Source organism: Cucurbitaria berberidis, assembly GCF_010015615.1.
Source record: "Cucurbitaria berberidis CBS 394.84 unplaced genomic scaffold K460scaffold_1, whole genome shotgun sequence".
NCBI classification, from domain to species: Eukaryota; Fungi; Ascomycota; class Dothideomycetes; order Pleosporales; family Cucurbitariaceae; genus Cucurbitaria; species Cucurbitaria berberidis.
The window spans coordinates 6,914,353-6,939,458 of NW_024468935.1; the positions used below are offsets into that span (position 1 = coordinate 6,914,353).

The window sequence follows — 25,106 nt, forward strand, 5'->3', positions numbered from 1 at the left end:
CTTCAAATTCTCACGCTTTCCTAAATCATCATCGAGGCGATGACTGGCGCCTATTTACTACGGCCATACCAAGAACAGTTCCAAGAAGGCCAAGCGTTTCCCCGCAGAGCAACCTCATATGTCCCACTCATACGCGCCTGGCATTTCGGATGATGACCTGCTTTACGCGCTACTCTAGCTATCACTCCCCGATGTAGGCAATTCTCCTTCGTGGAATTCGGCCTCGCGTATTAGTATCGAGACTCTATCTCTTGGCTTAGATGTCAGAGGCGTCACATGTGGATAGCGATATCTTGGTAGGACACACCCAGCATTGTGATGAAGATATGCGGTAGTGAAGTGCGGAATGAGAGTGGAAATGGATATCCTGGTACCTTGTCATAGAGCTTACATATAGTCTCCATCAAAAATCTACGTCTCACCTTGATCTTTCTTGAAGATACTCGTTGTCAAGGTCGCAGTTATCCAGTTGCACCCCGGAATTACCCTGAGTCTTGTTCCCCTCTTCCCACCATGGCGCACACCACAACCAAAGATGAAGCCATCGACCATATTGAGAAGGTCGAGAAGGGCCTTGCGTCCTCGTCGTCAGCGTCCTCGGAAACACTCGAAACCAAGCTTGCGGCCTCTATCCGCCACCGCATCGACTTGAGACTCATCCCCGCATTAGGCGCCATGTACGGCATCTCACTCATGGTAAGGGTACCCCGAATGTTTTCCAACTCCCATTGTAGACTCACGGCTGATGTATTCAAGGACCGAAAAAATGTTTCCAACGCCGCCATAGCTGGTATGCTCGTCGACATGCGCATGGGTCGGGGTATGGCCTACAACCTCGTTAACCTCTGCTTCTTTATCACCTATGTGCTTTTTCAGCCCTTGATGATCATCGTTTGCCGAAAGATCGGACCCCGATATTTCTTGCCGGGTGTTTGCATTGCGTGGGGTGTGGTGATTATTGGCTTTGGCTTCACAAAGACGTGGGGTGGGCTAATACCGCTGAGATTGGTGTTGGGGTTATTGGAGAGTGGGTATTTTCCAGGGTGTTTATATTTGCTCAGTTGTTGGTATACAAAATGTGCGTCTTCAATCCAAAATTTTGCTGGGTAAGGGTGCTGACGGTATATAGTTGAGGTTGCTAAGCGGTATAGCGTATTCTACTTCATTGGAAGCATCGCTTCTGCCTTGTCCGGAATCCTAGCGTATGGGCTACAGCAAATGGAAGGTGTTCAAGGTATTCGAGGTTGGCGCTGGTAAGCATAAGATTCCCCTAGAACATCCTATCCGTCTCGGTCTGACATGAAGATAGGATCTTCATCATCGAGGGGGTCATAACGTGTGCGGTCGCCATTTTCGCGATAACCTTCATAATAAAATTCCCGGACCAAGAGAAGAAAAAGCCATCCTGGGGTTTCCTCAAACCGGGCGAAATCGACATCGTAATTGACCGTCTGAACGCAGACCGCGGAGACGTTGAGGCCGAGAAATTCTCCTGGAAGAAGTTCCTCGAGCCAGCCAAAGATTGGTACATTTATGCGTTCGCCTTCATCTTGCTCTTCGTTACAACGGTCGCCTACGGCTTCGCCTTCTTCCTTCCTATCATCCTGAGCACAAAGTTAAAATTCAGCATGGCGATGAGCCAGTGTCTAGGTGCACCCCCCTACGCTGCTTCGGGCTTCTTGATGTATGGCGCTGCGTGGTTTAGCGATAAATACAAGACCCGAGGCCCCGTGCTCTGCTTCCTATGCCTGGTCTCGCTGATAGGATTGCCGATTATGGGGTTTGTGAAGAACCCCTGGGGCCAGTATGTTGGTGTCTTTATTACGATCTCAGGGACGAATTCGGCGATACCCTCGGTTATGGCATATCAAGCGAACAATATCCGCGGGCAATGGCGACGAGCGTTCTGCTCAGCAACATTGACGGGTATTGGAGGTAAGAACTCTTCGTAAAATATATATGAGAGACATACACTGACTGTGCCTTTATTTTCTTAGGCATTGGAGGTATTACTGGAGCGCTCATCTTTAGGACAGCAGATGCGCCAATGTATGTACCGGGCTTCGCGGCTTGTATGGCGTGCAATGTACTGGTTATCTTTCTAGTAGGCGTGTTGACATTTCACTTCAGGAGGTGCAATGCACAGGCTGATCGTGAAGAGAGGGTGTTGCTGGGGGATCCGTCGTTCAGATTTACGATCTAGAAGTTGAAATGAAAAGCATAGTGCTTGTTTGCGGGGTTTACCCATAGCTTGATTCGGTAATCCGTGTACGACTGTGAAATGGCAATCGACTATAGAGGTCTGGATGACCATCGGGAGTCGGAACCGTTACCCCACACAAGCGATCGACCGCATCCGCCACAGCCCCTCACCGCGATGACGCCTCACTTCCAATGGGGTTATAAAACCGAAGAGTGGGCGCAAGTGTGCGCCATTCGAGGTGCCTTCGATTATAACATCTGTATTCGTCATCATCCCCAATTCATATAAAGTAAACCCTGAAGACCCTCGTAAAACCTGTCACACTCCCGATCGATCCTGAGCACGACCCAAAAACCTAACAAGCGAACACAAATATGTCAGCGGAAAAGATGAAAGCTGTGCATTATGAGGGGCCGTTCAAGGTTTCGGTCAAGGACGTGGAACTGCCCAAAATCCAACATCCAGACGATGTGATCGTAAAGGTCACGACGGCAGCCATCTGCGGGTCTGACTTGCATATGTGAGTAATGTTAACATACTTCATGCATGAGACATATACTAACTTTGTCTCAAGGTACCAAGGTCGCACAGCTGCGGAAGCCGGATTGGTCTTCGGCCATGAGAATATGGGTATCGTGATTGAAACAGGAGCAGGTGTTACGCTTCTGGAAAAGGGCGATAGGATTGTGTTGCCGTTTAACGTAGCCGATGGCAGATGTAGAAACTGCGAGGAAGGACGAACGGCCTTCTGTACCGGGTGAGAGAAGCACCGAGACGCTCTGTTGGATAGAGGCTGACTAGATTTGCAGAGTCAACCCGGGGTTCGCAGGCGGCGCGTATGGATATGTAGCCATGGGACCTTATCAAGGCGGACAGGCACAGTACTTGCGCGTTCCATTTGCGGACTTCAATGCACTCAAACTGCCAAAAGGGACCGAGCACGAAGCCGATTTTATACTACTGGCAGACATTTTCCCGACAGGGTGGCACGGCCTAGTACTTGCTGGGTTCAAGTCTGGTGAGAGTGTCGCCGTATTCGGCGCAGGACCCGTCGGTTTGATGGCGGCATACAGCGGCATACTACGAGGCGCAAGCAAGGTATTCGTCGTCGATACGGTTCCCGAGCGATTGCAAGCTGCAGAGAAGATTGGATGTATACCCATCGACTTCAGGAAGAGCGATCCTGTTGAACAGATTATCAAGCTTAACGAAGGCATGGTCGATCGTGCAGTGGATGCTGTTGGGTACCAGGCTGTTGATGCTTCAGGCAGCAAAGAGAAGCCAAATATCGTCCTCGATCAGTTGATCATGGTGACACGACCGACTGGAGGGCTAGGCATTCCCGGGCTATATGTGCCTGCAGACCCAGGAGCGCCAGATGAGCAGAGCAAGAAGGGCCAGATTCTGATCTCCTTCGGCAAGCTTTTCGAGAAGGTATGTCGACCTTGGCTACATTGATATCCCATACTAACGATTGAAGGGCCTGTCGCTAGGAACTGGACAATGTAACGTCAAGGCGTACAACAGGTACTTGCGTGATATGATCGTATCTGGGAGGGCGAAGCCAAGCTTCGTTGTGTCGCATGAAATCAATATCGATGAGGCGCCGACGGCTTACGAGAAGTTCGACAAGAGGATCGAGGGGTATACGAAGGTATTGATTCATCCCAACGGGTCGTTGAACTAGCTAGAAGTCTAAGCATATTTCGTGGATATAAATCACTGTCAAACTCACTCACGCGGTAGGTGTGCCATGCACTTCTCGACGCTTCGGGCACCGCCCTTCTGTCGTGCGCCTAGACCTAGACCTGCTCTCTTACACCTACCTCTAGCTGTACGCTACTAAGCCCTTAGGCAAAGCCGCCACTTTCAACGACGTAAGCCTTCACAATCTTGATTTCCTCTACAGGCCTATCCTCCTTGTCCGTCTTGACTAAGCCTAACTTCTTGACGATCTGCATTCCACTCTTCACCCTCCCAAATATGGTGTGTTTGCCGTCTAGCCATGGCGTGGGTGCGAGCGTGATGAAGAACTGAGACCCATTCGTATTGGGCCCGGAATTGGCCATGCTTAGAATGCCAGCACCTGTGTGCTTCAGTGCTGGTGATATCTCGTCCTCGAACTTCTCGCCATAGATTGATGCGCCGCCGCGTCCGGTGCCAGTAGGATCGCCGCCTTGTATCATAAAGTTCGGAATTATGCGGTGGAATATAAGGTCGTTGAAGTAGTTTCGCTGAGCGAGAGTAGAGAAGTTCTTGCACGTTTTTGGCGCATGGTCATCGTACAGCTCGATAATGACGGTGCCCTGAAGCTGTCAGTCGCAATGATTGATGAAGCGAAATGGAGACCCTACCATAGTAGTATCGAGAGCGACATTGGTCGTCATGGCGGGCAACACTGAATATGAGGAGGCAGACTGGTGGGCTAATTGAGAGCGAGTACTCTCTGCTGGCAGCATGCCCCACGAATTTCATGTCGAGACGCACGGTCCGCACCAACAGCCACAGACGCCACTTTCACTAGCGCGGCAATCGATAGATGATTCAGAACAAGCAGCTCGATCTGCCATCGATATCCCATACACCGCCACAATGGATTTATCAACTTGGGCACTTCCCCAGCTGTCGAAACTGCTGCCTTTGGATGACGAGTCCCTGAAGCAAATCATCGCGTACACAGAATCATTGCCAAACAGGGAAGCTGCAGATCATCTGCAGAACCTACTGGGAGACAGTCCGCAGGCTCTGGAATTCATCACTTCCTTCAATACCAGAAGAAAGCCAAAAGCTGGGGCGGCATCCAGCCAAGCTCAGTCGTCAAACGATCTCTCACAAGTGCCCAAGGCCAAGCCCCGCAAGAAGCAGCCGGCTCTAGGAAAGCTTCCGCCACAACGACAGCCTGACAACTATGGCAATGTGTCGGGAGCGTACGTCAAGAAGGACGAGGAAGACTATATGGCTGGAAGTTCAAGGTCCAAAGCCGCCAAGCCCCACGTATTTGGCTTGACAGAAAAGCCAGATGCTGTTCAGAAACCGACCATTGTTCCTCTATCAGGAACAGGGACCCCTACATCCCGGGGTGTCTCGCCTTCTCCACCAGTATCAAAGCTCCCGCCATCGGCAGCAGGCCAGCTGATCTCCGAAACGAAGTCAAGGAATTCATCACCGAAGCCCAAAGCTAAGGTTAGCGTAGCAGGCGGGACGCCCATGCATGGCGCATCAACCGCACTCAACGACCTGGAATCCGCAATTAGGGCGCTAGAAATACAAACGAACCCCTCATTAGCCTCTCAGGACAACACCAAGCGGCAATGTAACTGCATGGCAACCAGACATCCCCTCCTCGAAGCCGCACCAAATTGCATCAATTGCGGAAAGATAATCTGCGTAAAGGAAGGCATAGGACCATGCACGTTCTGCAATACGCCTTTACTCAGTTCCCAGGACATACAATCCATGGTCCGTGTCCTACGTGAAGAGCGCGGAAAGGAGAAAATGGTCGCAAACAACGCCTCCCAGAAACGCGCTGATGTCTCATTGGCGCCTCGGCCATTCTCTACACCAAGAGCTACGACACCAGTGTCCTCAAATCCAGCATCAGACGTTGAATCCGAGAATGAGAAACTAGCCAAAGCAAAACAGCACAGAGACAAACTCCTCGCATTCCAAGCCCAGAACGCGAAGAGAACACAAGTTCACGATGAAGCTGCAGATTTCGAGACGACGAGCGCAGGTCTCAGCATGTGGGCTTCTCCACAGGAGCGTGCCATGCAACTCAAGCGTCAACAAAAAGCCCTTCGAGAGCAAGAATGGAACGCCCGACCAGAGTACGAGAAGCGTAACGTAGTGGCTAGTATCGATCTCTCAAAGGGCAAGTTAGTAAGACGCATGGCCGCTGCGAAGCGCCCGACCACGCCTGAGAGCGAGGATGAGCCAACTGAGCCAGCGAAGGGACCCACTACTTATGACCATGGTGCGATTTCGAGTGGAAGTGGAGCTTTTAGCAAAAATCCGCTATTAGGTGGGTTGATCAGGCCGACAATCAAGGTCGAGGGGAGTAAAGGGAAAGAGAAGGACGCAGAGAGGAAGCAGACATGGAGGAGAGTGCAGGATGATAATGATGATAATGAGCAGTGGATACTTGATGGAGGGGTGTATGGTGCACGAGCGGAGAACGTGAGCTTGGAGATGGATGGCCTAAAATGAACATGCTCTAAAGTGTACTATCGAATACGAAGGGTTCTAGGCGCGAGCCTAATTGGTGACCTCCAGTCGTCACCCTTACAGTGGCATTCCCACCGCTTCCAACAGCTGTCTCTGCCTCTCCTTCTGCACTTGTTGAATGAGTGCCTTCTGTGTCTCCAATAGACCATCAAATACCATGTCCATCATATCGTCCATTTGCTCCTGCCTCCAATATACAAGGTTGATGTATCCCACCAACCTTTCGTAGTCTGCCCTTAAAACGACTGGCACGAGATTCGTAGACGTACCAGCCACGATCTCATCGTGCAGGGCAAGAACCGGAGGGTCCGTGAGCATGGGATAGATCACTCCGAGTCCATACCGCATTACGTCGTTGGAGATAAGACGGCGCGAGTACAGTTCATAATGGGCTAACCATTTGGTGTAATCATGGCCACGGGAGGCAAGTAGGTTACTCATGCGTTCGAGTGGGCTGGGCATGGATCCGGAGCCAGCTTGATTCGACATAGTGGAAGGCAGTGATGAGAAGTGATGACTTGGCTTGGAGTCAATCTTGGAACGAAAGACCTGTTTATTATATTGGCGGTAATGTAGTTTGCTAATGCCACACGAGAATAAGTCAGGCTTGGATTGTCTTGAGCGTGATGTACATTGTTCAGCTGCTGCTTCTGGAAACTCATCATGAGTTGCTTGTAGCAAACTGAGATATCACATGGGAAAGAGAGACTAGGCAATAGAGAATCCCTGTATCTTAGACACCGAGACGGCAAAAGGCGATTTAATTTACTGGAATCTACGCTATTCTCAGCGACATGTCGCTATCCATCATAGTTTCAGGGCTTTCCTCTATGAAAAGGGCCATTCCATCCCAAACTTCGCTCCAGCTGCCGGTGAATAGCAAGGCAAACTCACTCAGACTAACGTTTTACTTACTTCACCTGTATTGCCCTTATTAGGTTTGCCAAACGCGTCTAGGAATTGCGACCAATCTGTTAGCAATGAGGAATCAATGGGTCGTACATGACTGCAAATAGCAACAAGGCCATTCTATCCTTCTGTCTCGCATTGCTTCATGCCCGATTGCTATTGGTAATGAGAAGCTAGCCCATCGCAAGGCTGTACCACATTTGTGGCACCCATTGTATAATAAGCAGGTGTACGGATCGTCCCTGCTTAGAAAGTTATGCGAATCCTCCAGGAGCAACCCGGAGGAAGCCGTCATGACCCGGTTTGAAGCACTCGAAATGTCTAGTCCTGGTGAAATCATATTGAACCATTTATTCCGAAGCTGCTTCGGTAGCCGCGGCTTTTTTATGTGTATATAGTTACTGGCGTCAGGAGGTCGATGGTCGCCGATATGTCCCGCAAATACTAGTTCGAGCAGGGTCGGCGACCTAAGGCATGAAGATGGGCCTTTTTCTATTGCTGAGTTATCCCTTTGAGATGTCATAGTCCAGAGTCAACCCTAGAGTGCACGCCGTGTCGATGATCTCGCGAAAAGCAACTTACGTTGAGTCGTTGAATATCCACTACGGCCGGGGGCCTAATAAGCCCGAGAAATGTTCGTTACTGTATCAAACCCGAAGTCGCCGACTCATAGTTTCGTTGTCAATCAACGTCAAGCTGAGTTTTCTGGAGTAGTTCGTACCACAGAAGCGGAACCACGAAGCAAGTGGATGCAAAGATAGAGTTTAACAACTTGCGCATTGCGGGACAGCTGCAACAGAAGTAACGCGCCAGGCGCCTATGAGGTCGGCGACAACCACGAGATATGCAGTGTGACGACTCATGGCTGCCACGCTCCTGCCACGCGCTTCACCGATGTCAGAGGGCGACAGGGGTTGCACGAAGTTTCTTTTCTCCGACTTGTTAATGACGGGTGCGCGGGTCCCAGAGAGTCGGATTTACCTTTAACGTTGAATCACGTGTAGCCGACGTGTTGGTACAAACACTCTTCCTGTACAAATTGTAAAGTTTGGTGTCCTGACTTAATGCACATCAAACGTGTACACTGTACTGTTGAAGCCAAGTGGTGCCGATCATCCATCAAGCCATATGTTTGAGGCGAGCTATTTCAACTCGCTCTATGTTCGTCGGTGTGGGAATCAACAATTGCGATGGAGTTTCAATCCAAAATACTGTTCGTCCTATCTTGTCCGTCCTATCTTGGCATGCATGATCAGTTTTGAGAACGATTGCGTCCATTCGACGGCGAAGCGGTAGGTCGGCGAGGTGGATGCATAAAAGCCGAATCGAGGGTTAGTAAATTAAGCGGCACGCATGGGCACGAAGCGAATATGTGTTGCAAAGTCACAAACCGCCTAACTGTCGTTATTTGATGGGATACTTGCCACGAGGCATCAATGGTGATATCTTTGTTTGCGTTGTTGTTGGATTTTTGCTGTCCCACAACCCAAGGGCCTCCCCACCGTTTAATCAAGAGATCCAACGGAACACCTCCGGACCTCATCTCTACTACTATGCGCCAAAATGAATCATCGTGAATCCTGTAGGATTCCAGCTGTTACGAGAAAGAAGGTAAGAAGTTCGCCGTCTCAAGAGGTCGGCGACGCAAGACTCTGTTTCTCCATATCCTAGCGCATCTCTCTTACGAGTTTCCATACATGAGACGGGCGATCATTAGACAACTTTCATCAACATCTACCTGTATTGAAAGCCGCCAGCCTTGTCGAGAAAGCCGCATTGCTGTACCCACGTAACTCCCCTCAGTCTGGTTCTCGTCGCCGAGCGACCCACATGCCCGCCGATCCGTTCATTTCCCACGCTAGTTAACATCCAGACTTGTGCATATCTCCAGCCGATGCGCCACCAGTCCGCCTTTACGAGATCACCACCCGGCTAATTCTGCGTTTTGTAAGCTGTAGTCGCCGACTATCGAATTTCATTCTTTTGCGATTGGTCTGAAACGCTTAGCGGACGTGACCTAGTGCTGAAAGGAGTGTAGTAGATGTGTTAGGGGTCTGTATCTTTAGTCTGTGATGGAAAGCTATAACCCGCATGTGCGCACCAAAACGGGGCGAGGATGCTCCCTACTTCTATAATGCTCCCAATCTTTTATGTTAGCCTTTTCATATCTTGGAGAGTGATCAAACATATCGAGTTCTGAGAGAGGAAAGTGTAGAAGAAGGGCACAGCATGTTTACACCAGTCGAGACGAGTATCGGAGCGTTATTGCTACACCAAGCAACTAGCAGCCTTCTCTATCAGAATGGGAACATTCTGGGCGCTTCCGGATCTCTACGCCAACTCTTCTCCGCACCGACGAGAGAGACTATGGGCTTCTTCGCTGGTATGGCCGCCAGCTATTTTCCATTGAAAGCTCTAGCTCCACAACTGATCACAAGTTACCCTTCTGTACCGATCACGCTACAGGTTGCGTTGTTCACGGTTGGCGTTGGACTTCTCGTGGGCTGGGGCACTAAGGTCAGTCATTTGTGTTTGACAAGGCGAAGACAACGATCTATTCAGGGGCTGATAGTTGATTAGACGTCAAATGGCTGTACTTCTGGACATATGCTCTGTGGACTTTCCAGACTGAGCGGACGGTCGGCCATTGCAGTCGCTACATTCTTTCCTGTCGCTTTGATCACACATCACCTCGTCCATCCTACATTATACACCGAAGCATGCCCAGGCGATCTGCCATGCTACAAACCGATCTACCCCTCCACGACAACGACAGCGTCCCTTATACTACTCGCCGCAATGAGTGTCCTCGCTGCTCGAACAGTACCCAAACTCATTGCCTCAATCACCACCCCGCAAGCAAGCGATAAGAAGTTGCCCCATGATACCCGCTCCATAGCACGCTCAGCAACACAGTTTTTCTCCGGTCTCCTCTTTGCCCTCGGTCTGCACATCTCCCAGATGTCACATCCCGCCAAAGTTGCTTCCTTCTTCTCCTTTCCCTCGCTACAACACTGGGACCCCTCCCTTGCGCTCGTAATCCTCCTCGGTGTCTTACCCAATCTCATCGAAATCCAACGCAAGGGGTTCAAAACTCCGCCGTCATTTGCAGACAAGTTTTCCTTGCCCACGAAGACGCTGAAGGATGTGGATGTCAAGTTTGTGGCTGGAGCAGCGGCGTTTGGTGTGGGATGGGGCCTGACGGGTACGTGCCCAGGACCGGCAGTGCTGAGGGCTTTTGCGCAGCCTGTTTGGGGTTCCTTGTGGATGACTGGGTTTTGGGTTGGTGGGAGGCTTGGTGATTTGTGATCAAGATGGACTCTCTTTCTTTTATCATACTATTAGTGTTTGATACCCAACATATGGTACTTGTTTTTTTACATTATTGCATGATTCGAGCATGTTTAGACACCCTTTGGCTCAACACTTTATCATTTCTTGGATCGAGAACCAGGCATAGTATCAAGCTCACTACACTTGAATCGCAAGACAAGGAAGTAGACATGCGATTTAGCGCTATTTTTCTACCCGCGGTGTAGTGCGCAGCATTAGTGACATGAGCTAAGAAGCTGAATGTATCAAACTGTGGTGCTAACCTATTTTTGCCCTGGTTCCATGAGTTAACGAATTGAGACCTGATCTTAGGGGGTGCTAGGTAGATTATGATATCGCAAGTAGCTGAACCGGTTAATAGCTCAACTCTACGCACATAATGTACCGCCAAAGCGCATTACACCCCCGTCTTGTTCCACCCTATTATATCTCACAACGTGGTTCCACTTGCCGTCCCGTCTCCTCAGCTCACCCCATATATGGCTTCGTGTATCGCGCATGCTTTACTGCTCTCTTGCTACATTCACAACCACCGAACTTCTCCGGCACTTTTCACCGACGTGTTTCGAGATCAACTAGCAACCAAATGCAAGGCCTACATTTTGAGAAGGGTGGCACAGGCGGTGGTGACAACCCGGTAGGTCACACTACATGGCTATCCTGAACTAGCTCTATTGATGCGCGACAGCCAATGGATGCCGATAAGCCCAAGGCAGCGAATGGCGAAGGTGTCCCTGGTGATGGGGGCTAAATGATGCACGATCAACATGGAGGTGGATGAATATACTCGCTCGTCCAAAGTTTAGCAGTGCAAGACGTGTCGTCATGATACTGCCACTCATCATGTGCATTGCAATCAAATAAACAAGCAACTTCCTCAATGCCAAAGCAATGTCTATAATACACTTCTCCTCTTCGCCAGCTTATCGTACTGCCGTTGTGTCCTTGTATGCCCATCCTCCATCTCGTAGTCACTTGCCGCCATACTTAATGGCCTAACACTCGGTGCCCTTAGACTTTCGACGGCACTCGCAGACTTCAGCTTCGTAGGTGGCTGTTCCTTCATACCCAGTCCCCTCCTAACCGCCCCGGTGATTGTCGCAAGGAAACCACTGCTAGGTTTGGCTTGCCCTGGTGGGATCTCTTCGGCAGGATCGTGTACGTGTACATGGGGATGGGAATGCGGATGCTTAGAATTCCCACCCAGTAGATGCGCTTTCTCGCCCGGTTCCATAAACAAGTGACTCCCCTCATGATTCACAAACCAGTTAACCATATACTGTTTACCCTCAGGTCCGCCACCGCAGGACCCAGCTAAAACATGCGAAGGCGGCGAATTGACAGCGAGCGCAAACATATTTGGTGGTTCCGAGAAGTCGGTTACGAGGCCGCGGTGTATGATGAAGTAGAGCAGAACGAAGATATTCATGAGGAAGACTAGGAGAAGAATTATGAGCCAGCCTTTAGAGGCGTGGTCGACACCACCAGAGGCGTATTGCTGGGCCTTGATGGAGGCGTTGAAATACTGGGTTTGAGGTTCTTTTAGTATGGAAGCGGTGTAATTCTGAGAGACGATTAGTGTACAAGCTCCTACTAGCTAACTCAAATAACTCACCCAAAAAGGCACGAACGGCGCGTCAAGCATACTCTTCAGTAGCGTACAACCGGACATAACAGCCAGCGCCTCACCCACGCTAGGCAGTGCAGGGCTTAAATCCACGTGAAGGTCTTTGGGATCCGGGTTACTCGGCGTCAGGATCAACTGCGTCAATAATCGCGAATTACTCGCAGCCCCATCTACAATGCCCGTGTTCAGTGAGAGGCTATTTGACCAATCGTAGCCGATGTCTCGCCAATTGTTGAGATTTTCCACATATGTCGCGTTCGGCTGGCTCTTGATGTACGCCATATCGTCGGCGCGATCTTTGCAGAGGGCTTCCATCGTACCGCTAGAGCCTGTGGCGTTGTAACGCGTACTACATTCTGGTGTGATTGAGACGTGGATTTTGCACAACACATACGTCCCAGTTGCGTTTATACCGTCGTCCGCTGGCCCACCCTGCCCAAGTAAGTAGATCGCAGCTCTTCCCCAGGGGTAACTGGTATGATTCATGATTGTGTTGAATGGTTTTGGGTATCTGGCGAAGACAGGCGGATAATTTATCCTCTCTTTGTTATTCCAGCCAAAGATGTCGTCTACCTTTGTCTTGTTCGTAGTGGTAGCATTGTTCCATAAGGTCTGCCAGGTCGTGATATTGACCAATTCGTCATTCCACGTATCATAGACTATAGGCTTGAGCTCGTTTTCGTTCATATTCGCACAGAGTACGTTCATGACTGGCGACGGGACGGACGCACGTAACGAATAGGTTCCTTCTGAGTTCAGCTTTTCTGGCTGGAGTATACCATTCCTTTGATCTCGTGCAGCGGCGAAGACCCCCGAGTGAGGCATAGCTAGCGACACATTGTTGATAGCACGATGATGTGTTTTGGAGACTTCAGTGGTGTTAATAATGTTGATCCTGAAGGGAAACTTGGTCAGTGTATGGATTCAACGTATTTTCGTGTGCAACTTTACTCACCATTGCGCAGTCACGGTGGTGTTCTCATAGAGGAGTCCAAATCCAGGGGGCCGATCATTTTGGTCCGAAGTACCATTTCCGTTTGCAGCCGCTGTATTCCAGTATGCCAAATAACGCTGATAATTATGAAATCCCTGGCCCGCATGCTCAATCTGAAGACAAGTGCTGCCTGCGTATTCTTTGTCAGTCCGGATGGGAGTTTGGCAAAGTTCCTTGACGTAGTTGACATTAGCAAAATCGGTCTTGACCTGACCCGCCATGACCATGTTTTCCCACAAACCATCCTTCAACAGTGGTTGAACTGTCATACTGTCAGTATATATCCATTTTTCGGCCGTGAGGGCTACACACCGAGGGCTGTGGCTGCGGAGGAATACAGGGTTGCCAGTATCGCGCTGAGGAGACTCAAGATACCCAACAGAGACAGGCCAGCATATTTAGCCGTCTCCCAGTGAGTAATGAGTGTCCCTGGCTGAACTACCCATCTCCACATACTCATCTCCGACAAGGTCACACCACGGCCGTGCTCTTTCATGAACGCTCTTCGGCTCAGCACTTGGCCCAGGAAAGCGACAAAGGACGTAACGAAAGAGAGCTCTACAAGCTTTGCAAACACAGTCGTTAGAAGTATGGCATCGGCAGGCTTAAATGAACCCTGACTTGTAATCCGCTTGCCATAACGCGGCCCCTTCAACGCAAGGCCTAGGAAGAGAGCCGAGAAGATGCAGGAGAACAAACAGATCACAAGGATACTCATATTCAACCAGGTGAACCGAGAGTGATAAAAGTCTCTTGTGGTTGGACATTCGTGGGCAGGACGGAAATCATCTTAGAATGAGTCAGCTCAGGTGCGCACAATGATATCTCGAAGAACGCACTCTCGTAAGCCGACTTGATTGATGGCGCGCCCCTCAATCTTTCCGTGTCCGGGTTCTCTAAGTAGTGCTGATATTCATTTACGCTTGCACTACTCTGTCTTCCATTCTTCAACACGCCTCTTCGAAACTCTTCAAAAGTTCCGACATCAGGGCTCGACCTCTCCCGCCTCAGATCCGGGGTATTCTCATTTGATGAGTCTTTAAGGAAGCTACCAAAGAATGGATCGGCTGAGCCCGGCGGAGAAAAAGTACCAGGACTTCTTATCGGTGGGCTTCTTGGACCAGGACCAATAGATTTTCTAGGAATTGATTGTATGCTAACCCTTCTGGCTGTCTGCGCAGGTGCGCCTACCGCTGCTATGCCCAGTCCACTGCTACTCTGCCGTAGGAAGCTATCCGCGACATGTTCCTCCTCATCCTCCTCGTGTACGATACTTGGTGTATTCCTCTCGACAGCGGTCGCATCGCTCTGGAATCTCGAATAGCTAGGGCGCGAAGCCGGTGGGCTGGTCGGAGGCGAGATATGCGTGATCCCGAGGGAGTGAGGGTTATTCGAGAAGCCTAGGTTGGGCAATGCAGGCGTATTGTCTGAGCTCTCTGAAAGGTCCGACGTCTCGTAGATGAGTGGACGACGATCGGTCATTGTACCCACAGAGACTTGCCTCCCTTCGTTGTTGCCTACCCTAGAGTTTCAGCCTTCTCTTACAATCGCCCTGTCGCTGTGCGATTTCTAGGATAGCCTGGTTCTTTACAACACCGAGGCTGTAGGTGTGCCGTTAAATTTTCGAAGTGATCAGATTGATTCCGCTATTAACAATGGAAAGTAAAGACAAGTGCAAACCAGGAGAACAGCATTGCAAGTGAGGATCGCGATGCGCCTGAGGGATAAGGCTCGCGGCGCAGTTGTCAGCCTTGTACTTATTGGAGTCGTGCCGCTTCAGCTGGCTCCACACGACAGCGCTTGTGGCGTCGCCTTTTGGCCCCAACCGAGCTCCCCGCGCGTCGTACTGTTCGCACAATGGCCATTGTGACATCCTGGTCCTGAGCCGATAAAGCCGTTGGGAAGACGAAGAAAGGGTCATCGCACGGTACTATGCGACCCTGGTGGCTGCTTGGTCGTCGTGCCATCTTTCGATAGTTTGCTTCGCGCACCGCCTGACGTAATGAACCGTTGGTGACAGGCTCAACAGCCACGAGGTGTGACGGACAGTGATTTGATATAGCTTGCATGGTTGCGCATGACGAATGTTGCTTACAGCTGAATGGACGGTTGATGTGTCGTGCCCAGAGCCGGGATGCGTTCATGCGTTCCCGCGAGCTTGGCCTGGGCGGAGAAATTACCAGCGAAATCGAAGGTGTAGGAGCATGGGAGCGCAATACGTATTCGCACTATGCGTCACATAGTCTGGCAGCGAGATGAGTGATACTAAGGTTGCTTGCCTGATGACGGATAACTCGGTACCCATTGGGTTGCGAACCAGCATAACATTACCCTTACTAACCAGGCACAGCGTACTAGAATATATACAGCGTTACTTAACAAGAACAGGTGGTATTGGAGAAGATGTGACAGGAATATATACAAGTTAAGCTCGTCTCCAAAAATTCTTTTTCACCCAATCCTCTTCACATGATCTTCAACCAGACACTTCCAGTCCGAAGTCCCATAATAAATGGTATTCCCATCATTATGTGTCTGCTGTCCCGTGCTCTTGATCGTATCACCTAGTTGCCAGAACAAATCTGCCGCCATACCACTGTCCTTCAGCCCTAAACTGGTCTTCTGCCACTCCGATTCCACACTGCAATGCTGAGCCGCCTGCGGAACCCCATACTCTTCAAACAAACACGGCTTCTTCAGCTGTGCGCAAACCTTCGCATGCGCCTGAATCCATCCATTGCCCCACGTATTATTCACTCCCCAGCTATCGGGATACAAATGGAACGTGCCAAAGGAGATCGATGGCAAGGCTAGGTTGGCAGCCCAGTCCAAGCCTTCGCTAAACTGATAGGGGTAGGAGCCGTCGCCTGCGAGACCGAATCCTTCGTCGCCTACAGTAATCATGTGGTCTTTGTCGAGGGAGCGGATGTAATCTGATGTTTTGCGGATCCAGGTCGTGAGGACAGAGGTTGCACAGCCCTTGCAGCGAGGTTCGTTGGCCAACTCCCACGCGAAGACGGCATTCGAAGTTCGGTAGCGCGATATCACGGCTTTGACGTAGTTCTGGTAAAGGGTTTGGCATCTTGCTGCCGCGTACCATTGTTCGTTGCTGCTGACACCACAAGCGGAGAAGTAGGCGGCCATCCCGCCATAGTCTGTCCAGTTGTTGACAAAGTTGATGATGAGCTTGATACCGTGCTTCTCCCCTGCCTTCACCACCGCGTCCAGACGTTGCAGACCGTTAGCTCCGGTGTTGATGGTAGCAGAGGAGCCGGAGAAAGCTTGGAAGTACACAGTGCCTGAGCCAGGGACGGACTTGACATCGTTAAACCCCCAGACTCGCAGGATCTTATGACCGGAGGTCGCCAGATGTCCCATAATTACGTCGACATCATTGTCGTTGGTGAGGAAGGGAATCCAGTAGCCTAGACGTTACGGTACGAAGTTAATGTCTGTCTCACATGCATTTGGTGCATGGATGGTACTGACTATTGGTACCTGCGTAGTCTAAAACATGAGTGAGTAGCGAAGAACAGAGAGTGGTACGTTTGCATACACTTGGTAACACCGTCAATGTTGAACTTCAACCCATCGACTTTTGATATCGAAGCCCGTGTTGCGATGTCGCTCTGTGCTGGCAGCGCCGCCACAGCAGCTACGAGTGGAAGAAGTGCCGTTATCTTCATGATGAAGAAGTCGATACTTCCCTGTGTCTTGCGATGTATTCTTTCAATATTAAGATGGGAGCGATTTATAGAGAGAAGTCGGTCTTAATAAGAAGTAGCAAACCTTGAAAGAAGCGGAGCAAGGCCTTCCGCTCCATATTAGATCATCCGGCCAGTGGACGTCGAAAATTTCTAGTTCTGGGATTGTATAGTAGCCAAGATCCGGGGATGACATGGGGATGCTTGTGAGTGGTGCAAACAAGACGGGCACTAGTAATTTCTATTACCATCTCCAGACTTTAGTAAACGGAACAGTACCTCCGCAGCCGATGGAGCAGCGTCGCGTGTTTCAAAATTAACACTAAGAATAATACTAAGGATCATTTGGTGGGTTTTGTTGAAAGAAGGCGAAAGCGCGGAGCAGATGGTGTGTCCGCCGGGTAGCCTAGAGACTAGTCTAATATATCTGAGATTGAATTACCGAGGGAAACATTCGCGCTCAAAGCACGAATGAGAGACGAGCTGAATTACAGAATGCGTGGAATTTGTGAAAACAAAATTTTGGTCAAGGGTTTGGTTGGAAAGGGTGCTAGTAGTAAGGAAATGTACGAATGATGAAGAAAGAAGTGTACCGGCCCTACTTTGTATCGCCGCTTTTGGTTGAGACCTGCTTCTCATCAGCCTATGCTACCCATGACTTCTGATTAATCAAAGCAACATTCGCGAGGGATCTTCGTTTCCGGATCTTTCTTTGGATCTCCATGGTACAGACCGATAGACTCTTGAAAACTTCAAGTACGTAGAATGAGTCGAGATCTCCTATCCCATGTATGAGGATGTGTACGCACATTAACAGACTAAGGAGATCTATTTGTATAACATGCATTTAGCAAATAACACAGTTCCCGCCTTGATAGTGTATTTGGATATCCAAGAATGCGTTCAACATCTTCGAACCACCCAACTGCTTGTTTCTAAGCGTGAAAGAGCAGCAGGATTTTTGAGCCTCAATTCGGGTTCCGGAAGAGGAAGACACATACCCGATAAATAGAAAAAGAAATTCTTAGGTCGCATTGTGGCGCTCGCTTGCCCTTGGAAATGTCAGGCATGACGATGTGCAGACCGCACGTGGACAACTAACGTCGGCATGTGCGAGTAAGGCCTCGTGTTCCAATCTTATGGTTTCTGGTATCCCAGGGAAATTATTCCCACGTTCCGATGGTCCATATTGCTCTCCATATTGCTTTTCACGAAGCAGCCCAGGTCCAAGTAGAGGCGCGGGAAAAGCAGGCCTGAGACTCAGTCCTTCATCTCCACGCCTATACGCTGTAAATAGATCGCGCTATAAAAGCACTGTCTTTGCCTTCTCAAGTTCGCCCTTTTACCAGAACTAACAAAGTTGTGTGACCCAAGGAGTTTTGCTGACGACACCTTTGTGCATCCAAGACTTGGCTGAGCGCCACCGTCGTTCCCAACAATCCACGCAAGCTTCTTCTAGTGTTTTCCACAATCTTTCTGTGCGTTATTGGTCGTAACTAAGTCTAGATCGTGGCGAGTGGTCCGCGGTTCACGAGACAGAGCGGAGCGGAGTATAGCAGAGCCACACAAGTGTCAGCAACTCAGCTTCCAATATCCTGCGTGCTTCACCTGAGTTGAAGCGGGATAAGCGCTGGCAATGGTACTGTGACCTAGAGCGGCGATTTATGGCTTTGAGACCACCCAATAGTCTAACGATAATTCGAAAGGTAGGTGTTTTGGGATGCAAAAGACAACGCCTTACCGAATCCAGATGAGCTCACAGGCAGCTGTGTGCTCGGCGATGCAGTCATGCAAAGTTTTGGCGAAAGTCGCGCCTCCCTACGCCGTGCAACTAGCCTTGTGCAGCGCGACCTAGAGCTAAGATCTGAGATGCTGTCATCTCGTGTAGTAGTCTGGAGTACAGGTGGTGCTGCAAGGATGGCCACGAGTCTCCCACGAGGCATGGCGCAACAGCGTATACATTTGCCAGAAATAGAGATGGGAAGATGAATGCTGAAAGAGGGTGGTGTGATTAGACTCGTCCAAAATCTTGCTCTGAACTGTGCCCGGGCGGGACGTTTAGTACGAATGACGTAGCATGTCGTACCGAAGAAAGCAAGGAGGCGATTCCTCTAGGAAGCCTGGTTTCAAATCCAAGATTTTAGAGGTTTGCCGAAATTCAAGGAAATGTGAGACAATGGGGACAATGGGGACAAAAGAAAGCGTTACTGTGTATCCTAACACGTACCCGTAGTCAATATATCCAGGATGGCACTAGAACGTGCATACGTTGAGGGCCGGGCCGGTTAGGGGCGGATATGGGAAGGTCGTGTTGGCTTCGGCTGTTCAGTGCCCGAGGAGAGGCCACCGCTAGTGTATTTGTGCTACGTGTAGCGATATATCAGTGGCCGCTACGTGAAAAGCAACCCCGATCGCCGGTCGAGCAGCCAGCAGTGGTGTTGCCGAAGGATACCGGAGTGTCCGTGCTGAAGCGGTCGATCTGGGAGTACAGCATGAAGTTCGACTTCTACAGCTGACTTGATATCGTGCGTAGGCTCACCACCAGGGCGATATGACACGAGAAGCAACGTCTCGCATAAGAAACATGGAAAAACAATAGACAGAGGGAATTGCCATTCCTACCGAAGAGGAATCCTGCCAATGAAATCCATTTGAACATGACGCACAAGCATTTCAGCCACCGCCGATTCCGACTTCTCAGGCCCGGGCCCTGCGAGCACTGTCACTGTTCCTCACCTCAGCCTCTCCAAAAACAAAATCCCGCCAAGGCTAGGCGGAAGCGGGGGGTAAACCACGGTATCTAAAATAACTGCTTCTCCTGCTTCTCGTGGTCCAGGGCCTGGCGGGCTTCTTTCAATCGTCGTTGTTGTACACAGGTCGCCCATTCAATATGAGTATTCGCATAAATGCGACCGTACAGGAGGCGCGAACAGCCGCAGGCCACAGCCAGGAGCAATGGGATCGTTTTTACGTGAGTTGAGGGGCCCCAGGGTTGAAACGCTTTTGCCAAGCTAACGGAACAAGTTCATCACGAAAGACGAGGCCAGGCAGCTCGCAGAGGCGCACACAGACTGGAAAAGATGGATCCTTATCCCCGCGAACGAGAAGGAGCAGATGTTGGAGAGGATAAATGGTCGGTTACGGGCCGAAGGCATCCCCGCGGTCGAGATGATCATTCTGAAGTGGCGCGTCTCCCAGCTCCTCAGGGATATTCAACGGAAATACGGTATGTGCGAGCGCACCTGTAGTTCTATGCACGCCCCAGCAGACCGGCAACGTGTTGCACATGCAGCATTAGCTAATGTTGGCGATACTCAGAGGCAGGTAGCATGTTGCAAGAAATGCGAAGCACGAGCTCAGCGTCAGGGCCATCAATACAGGTTCAGACAGCCCAAACCCAGTCGGATAGTAGCATGCAGTCGTCAAGTCCACAACGGTCGGAATATTCGCCGAGCGAGACACGCCCGTACGACCCAATCCGGGATGTATAAAAGCCCTACACACCTTGGGAGGATTTTTGTTATTTGCGTTGCGCGTTTCAACGTCGAACTGGGTATGCTCGACAATATTGATGGTTGATACCTCGAACCGTAGGTTACGGCAGGACGGAAGAGGAGAAAGGAAACCATTGGCAGTGATAGACAACGGGGGGACAGTAACAAGCCGTGATGGGCCATTGTCTATGCCATAGATGCAGATGATATCAACAAAGGGCCAGAGACCAGAAACGTCAAGTCGAGGAAGGATAACGGTGGGTTTTGAAGAGCAAGGGTCGGTTACACAGAGTAGGTCCACTCTGACGTCGTGTTATGTACTGCGGTACCTAGGCGAGGCGGCTCTTGCATACTCATAGAATCTCTTGATTTCCGAAAACCCCGCGATCACCAGCACGTTTAATTCTCCGGCGATCGCGGCCTGTTAGTGGTTGACACACAGCTGCATCTCTCCCTTGGCGTAGTGGCTTTATCGTCTGCCTAGTTGGAACTAGACCGCATGTTGCATATCCTCCGAAAACGCTCTCGTACGCATTTCCTTGACGGAATCCTCGGGTTCGGCCGACGTGTCTACCAGTGTAGTCGTCCTTGAGTACGACGACTCCATGAATCCCCAGACGCCCAAAATTGGGAGTTCCAAGTCGAGCCGTCGACTTCCGTGCCGCGTTTCTTGGGCTCGATGATAGTTCGTTGTGTATGAACGAGATGCGTTCGTACGTGTTGATGGCTTAACATCGGAGCTTGAAGACATGGCTCTGATTAGATATAGGCATTGAAGCCTCATTCAAGTATGTTGCCGTCCCCCTCCCAAGGTCGCTAGTGCCGCAAGTCTCGCCTTCGGTCGACGCAAGGGGGAGCCGTTTGTTTTCATTCACAAACTGGGCGGTATTCGATAGTAAGGACTACTGACGCGTGAAAGGGCCTTGAAATGTTGCATCATGTATGCATGATAAGTTCCTCCAAACGTAAAGATATAGCGAGGAGGACCGCGGCGGGCCGCTTAGGGGCAGACTTGAGAGACAAGGTTGGAAGAAAATCTGCTCCACAGATATAGGAGAATACTCTTGTATGCCCATAGTTGCTGCGCCTAATATTGGGGTCATCAATGAGCTCTGATATGGCTGGTAGCGACGAGTCGAGATGAGTGATGATAGGAAGGTGAGGGGTTGAGGGGATGAGCTAAAGGGACGACGTTACTGAATCCCCTAAAGTACGGTACCCTAGCTGCTTAGTTCGTGTTCCAGGGCAGCCCCAACCACAGGTCCTTTTCTCGTATGGTCTTCAACCTCAGCCATCAGACGGGCCTCCGTGTCATATCCCGTACGTACCACTGGATCGGTACTGTGTGAGAGGACTACCAGCGAAGACACTCATTGCAAGCCGGACTGCCATGAAGTACTGATCAACCTCATCTTCCCCTCGGCGGCCGCATCACTTCGAGTACCTGCCGGACATTCGCGCCCAGTCTCGGTCCAAGACTGAGAACCCTATCCACCGAATGCTGCACTCGACAAATGATGGACTGGAGTCGAACAGGATGACCCTCGAGGGCATCTAGGGTGTCAAATTACAGCCTGTACACCTGTCGAGCAGCTGCTGAGCAAGTCCTGGTTCCAGCTGGGACTCGCTCGGTCAAGACGAACCAAACCCTTGATCTTCACACCTGCAAGGGCTGTCAGGGCCAACCGAAAGTAGCCGAACACTAGCCGCGATCCAGAAGCTGCCCTCCCTTGTCCCTACAACCATCAGTACTCTTTCCTCACCCTAGCTGTGGTCTGAGTAGAGTTGGAAGTATTGGGAAGTGCGCGAAACGTGTACGGGAGCCTCGATTCACAGCAAGCAAAGAAAGATGCAAACATAGCAGTCTATGTTTGAAGACGACCGAGTTTCACTAGTCTAGATATATTCTGCACGTTGACGCGATGGATCTTTCCCCTGGCGACCTAGAGCTACATGTATTCTTAGACACAATGCTTGTGTCCGTCGCTAAAAGGACAATGCAGCGTACGCGAGTATCCAGAATATTCGTCATCGGCGACCGTCCTTCCTTCGAAACAACGTATACGCCGCGAATCAGTACAAGATGTGAAAGGCTATTGGCACATTGGCAACAGGGGGCATACACTCGGTTCTTCTCCGACCTCAATAGCAATGGGCTGTAGTCGCTCTCAGGAGTTCACAGCTTGTCGGGCCGTTTATGGAGGAGACATACATGGCGCATAAAACTCTAGCGCAAGCCGAAGTCACAGTTGCCTCGGAACTGTTCGATTTCGTGGCTCGACTTCACGGTGCACTGCTACAACTAGCTGGTACCCATGACTGCGTGGACATGGTGTCACTCATGAGTTGTACCCAACTTACGGAAACGGTCATATAATAGGACACTAGGAGGATAATATTTAAAGTGCCGGCGGATCTAGCGAGTCCCAATCACCTTCCTTTCTGAAGCCTCCTTTTTGCATACAGTAAAACAAACCGCAACATCTTAGATCAATATCGGTAGCTACACAACTAGAAGCCTATTGACATCGTTTCGCCTAGCTCACATTTTCGACTTAATGATCAAAAATTTACGTTGTGATGATTGAGTGCATGTGGACACTTTCATACCTTAAAGGAAGTTTATATTCAATTGATACTGCCCTTCAATATTGGGTAATGATGGGTGACCCTCGTGTGAGTGGTGCAGTGGTGCAGACGTGTTCAAATGCAAAAAAAACATACAACAGCGGGGATTCACCAGTGGTCACCCACCTGACTACTAATCCGCCGGTCGCAAGCTTAGATATGGCTGAGCGGACGGGAAGCCTCGTTGACATGCGCCTATGGTCGTATGTGACATAATTCTTGGAATTATTTTCCTATATACTGAGTTAATCTGCAGCGCCAATACATGAGTTGAACAATGCTTAGCGTACCCTACCTGGCGGTTATAGTTTAATCTTTGTAAGACGACTACAGCTATTCCCAAGGTTTTTGTAGATCAGGCAGGAGGTGCAGAGTACTAATCTTAATCAAACGCAATGTCAACAAGTTTTTTTCGTTGCGTGTATCATGATGCACTTTTAAGAACAGATCGCACAACGAACATCCATCCAGAGTAGATTCGCTTTCATCGTCTACACAGACACTCGTCTTTTCCGGGTCCGACCTGAACTAGAGCTACTTCCATTGTAATCAAGCGCTAAGAATGCTATTGATATTTTTGTGGTAGTAAGTCTCACTCGACTAAACGCATCTTCATGCCACTGCCCATTTGTCTCCAGAGCCAGGACTGTTTTTCACACCACTTGTGATGTCTATTGACCAGCTGCCTAGGGAAACGGGACGGGGGAATCATGCTTGCGTGGTAGGTGGACATATCGTCCTGGTATCATCGATATCATGAAAAGCCAAAGTAGCTATCCAAGCGCCCCTAGCCGTTGAACATGCCAAATGTAATACCCTCTGTTTTTGTTTCATAATTCATACTCTTTTCTTTCCGTGCTGCCACCTATCTATCCTTGCATACCAAAGGCTGGCTCAATGCCCGCCTTCTTCAACGCCTTCGCTTTCCGTGAATCGATTTCTTTCTTTTCTGCCTTCTGCGATGCTGCTAATGCCCTCACTTCCTCAACTTCCGCAAACTTTGCACCCCGGGGCGCGTCTTCTCGGTCGAGGTCTACGGTCGCGCATATAGTGACATTCTCGCCTCGTATTGTCATGAGACCGGGGAGCTTGACGTCGTGTATTAGCCACCTAGGAGTAGATGGGTCGGAGGATGGAGTTGCTTCGGGGTTGCGCGCTGCTATTCGCTCGTAGCACTCTGTGAGGACGAGGTTGGCTGGGACTGTTAGCTGAAGTTACCAGTGATAAGTGGCGGCCTACCAAATTGATCGTATGAGCGCAGTATACCAATGTATTCCTTTTCGTCGCGCAATAAGACATCCACTTTCTCTGCAATACGTTAACCATCAGACAGCCCTTCATACGTTCAACAATGGATGTCCATACTATCAACCATATCCAGGAGCATTGCTGACGTTAAGAAAGCTTGGGGCGGGAGATCGACTGGTAGTATATGTTGCGGCGGCGCTCGTCCTCCACCGAGAACGTTGGGTCCATGTTGGGGTGGTGGTGTCGCACTGTATACACCACTGTAACCTGCGCAAGCGTATTAGCGGCGTGCCATTGCGTATGTAGGTTGAGGCTGGATCATACCAAGAGATGATGGAGGCTGCCCGGGGGCCTCTGCAAGCTGTTCAGGCTGGCCCGGCTCGTGTAGCGAACGCTGAAGCATGGCATTGAAGTTCTGTGCCATATTCGGAGGAGCTCCAGCGGGGCCGCCGTGGGGTTGATTCGGGTTGAAAGACATTGTCGCAATTTTCTCGGCGCAGTGAATGAGGTTATCGGAGAGATATTAGCGATGTCGGGAGGCGTGCGCGAAAAGAGTCAGCATAGCGAGGCGTTCGTATAGTCTTGTACCTTTACCTAGTCAATTTCGAGCAGCCTCAACGACGTAAACGTCAGTCGCTTTGTGCCAAGCTCGCTTAGTCATGCGGCATCCCCTCACCTACCTGCCTCTCAGTATGAAGTCCACGCGCAAGATTGTGAATTCAAGTACACAAAGATCCAAAGA

The 25,106-nt window shown here is 50.2% G+C and overlaps 10 protein-coding genes across 10 annotated transcripts; 5 read left to right on the top strand and 5 right to left on the bottom strand.

The window, feature by feature from the left end:
• Positions 1-264: 264 nt before the first annotated feature.
• K460DRAFT_325711 (MFS general substrate transporter) lies at positions 265-2,203 on the top strand (the record flags this gene model as incomplete). Its single annotated transcript, XM_040930602.1, is given in 5 exon segments — positions 265-696; positions 757-1,082; positions 1,216-1,292; positions 1,306-1,935; positions 1,998-2,203. The coding sequence occupies 5 exon segments, from the start codon at positions 514-516 to the stop codon at positions 2,201-2,203; spliced, it is 1,422 nt and encodes a 473-aa protein (XP_040794669.1). The 5' UTR covers positions 265-513.
• Positions 2,181-4,031, top strand: K460DRAFT_325713 (S-glutathione dehydrogenase). Its single transcript, XM_040930603.1, has 4 exons — positions 2,181-2,723; positions 2,778-2,960; positions 3,013-3,637; positions 3,684-4,031. The coding sequence occupies exons 1-4, from the start codon at positions 2,578-2,580 to the stop codon at positions 3,888-3,890; spliced, it is 1,161 nt and encodes a 386-aa protein (XP_040794670.1). The 5' UTR covers positions 2,181-2,577; the 3' UTR covers positions 3,891-4,031.
• A 22-nt stretch (positions 4,032-4,053) lies between these two features.
• K460DRAFT_402099 (peptidyl-prolyl cis-trans isomerase) lies at positions 4,054-4,590 on the bottom strand (the record flags this gene model as incomplete). Its single annotated transcript, XM_040936493.1, has 2 exons — positions 4,054-4,509; positions 4,558-4,590. 2 exons carry the CDS (start codon positions 4,588-4,590, stop codon positions 4,054-4,056), a joined length of 489 nt encoding a protein of 162 aa, XP_040794671.1.
• A 205-nt stretch (positions 4,591-4,795) lies between these two features.
• On the top strand, positions 4,796-6,409 carry K460DRAFT_373964 (zf-C2HC5-domain-containing protein; the record flags this gene model as incomplete). The annotated part of the gene is made up of 1 exon (XM_040934629.1): positions 4,796-6,409. The coding sequence occupies one exon, from the start codon at positions 4,796-4,798 to the stop codon at positions 6,407-6,409; it is 1,614 nt and encodes a 537-aa protein (XP_040794672.1).
• An 833-nt stretch (positions 6,410-7,242) lies between these two features.
• On the bottom strand, positions 7,243-8,116 carry K460DRAFT_351949 (uncharacterized protein; the record flags this gene model as incomplete). The annotated part of the gene is made up of 4 exons (XM_040931602.1): positions 7,243-7,293; positions 7,343-7,398; positions 7,532-7,845; positions 8,058-8,116. 4 exons carry the CDS (start codon positions 8,114-8,116, stop codon positions 7,243-7,245), a joined length of 480 nt encoding a protein of 159 aa, XP_040794673.1.
• Positions 8,117-9,259: 1,143 nt separating this feature from the next.
• Positions 9,260-11,012, top strand: K460DRAFT_383344 (YeeE/YedE family integral membrane protein-like protein). Its single transcript, XM_040935445.1, has 2 exons — positions 9,260-9,853; positions 9,917-11,012. Exons 1-2 carry the CDS (start codon positions 9,566-9,568, stop codon positions 10,643-10,645), a joined length of 1,017 nt encoding a protein of 338 aa, XP_040794674.1. The 5' UTR covers positions 9,260-9,565; the 3' UTR covers positions 10,646-11,012.
• Positions 11,013-11,564: 552 nt separating this feature from the next.
• On the bottom strand, positions 11,565-14,772 carry K460DRAFT_373966 (uncharacterized protein; the record flags this gene model as incomplete). The annotated part of the gene is made up of 5 exons (XM_040934630.1): positions 11,565-12,233; positions 12,285-13,191; positions 13,252-13,552; positions 13,603-14,079; positions 14,130-14,772. 5 exons carry the CDS (start codon positions 14,770-14,772, stop codon positions 11,565-11,567), a joined length of 2,997 nt encoding a protein of 998 aa, XP_040794675.1.
• Positions 14,773-15,630: 858 nt separating this feature from the next.
• K460DRAFT_299893 (glycoside hydrolase family 5 protein) lies at positions 15,631-16,976 on the bottom strand (the record flags this gene model as incomplete). The annotated part of the gene is made up of 3 exons (XM_040929816.1): positions 15,631-16,715; positions 16,780-16,797; positions 16,847-16,976. The coding sequence occupies 3 exons, from the start codon at positions 16,974-16,976 to the stop codon at positions 15,742-15,744; spliced, it is 1,122 nt and encodes a 373-aa protein (XP_040794676.1). The 3' UTR covers positions 15,631-15,741.
• A 2,759-nt stretch (positions 16,977-19,735) lies between these two features.
• On the top strand, positions 19,736-20,610 carry K460DRAFT_362881 (uncharacterized protein). The gene is made up of 3 exons (XM_040932718.1): positions 19,736-19,965; positions 20,019-20,220; positions 20,313-20,610. Exons 1-3 carry the CDS (start codon positions 19,885-19,887, stop codon positions 20,483-20,485), a joined length of 456 nt encoding a protein of 151 aa, XP_040794677.1. The 5' UTR covers positions 19,736-19,884; the 3' UTR covers positions 20,486-20,610.
• Positions 20,611-23,533: 2,923 nt separating this feature from the next.
• Positions 23,534-24,960, bottom strand: K460DRAFT_325734 (uncharacterized protein). Its single transcript, XM_040930604.1, has 4 exons — positions 24,689-24,960; positions 24,482-24,631; positions 24,356-24,424; positions 23,534-24,311 (listed from the first exon to the last, which is right to left on the bottom strand). Exons 1-4 carry the CDS (start codon positions 24,840-24,842, stop codon positions 23,986-23,988), a joined length of 699 nt encoding a protein of 232 aa, XP_040794678.1. The 5' UTR covers positions 24,843-24,960; the 3' UTR covers positions 23,534-23,985.
• Positions 24,961-25,106: the final 146 nt, after the last annotated feature.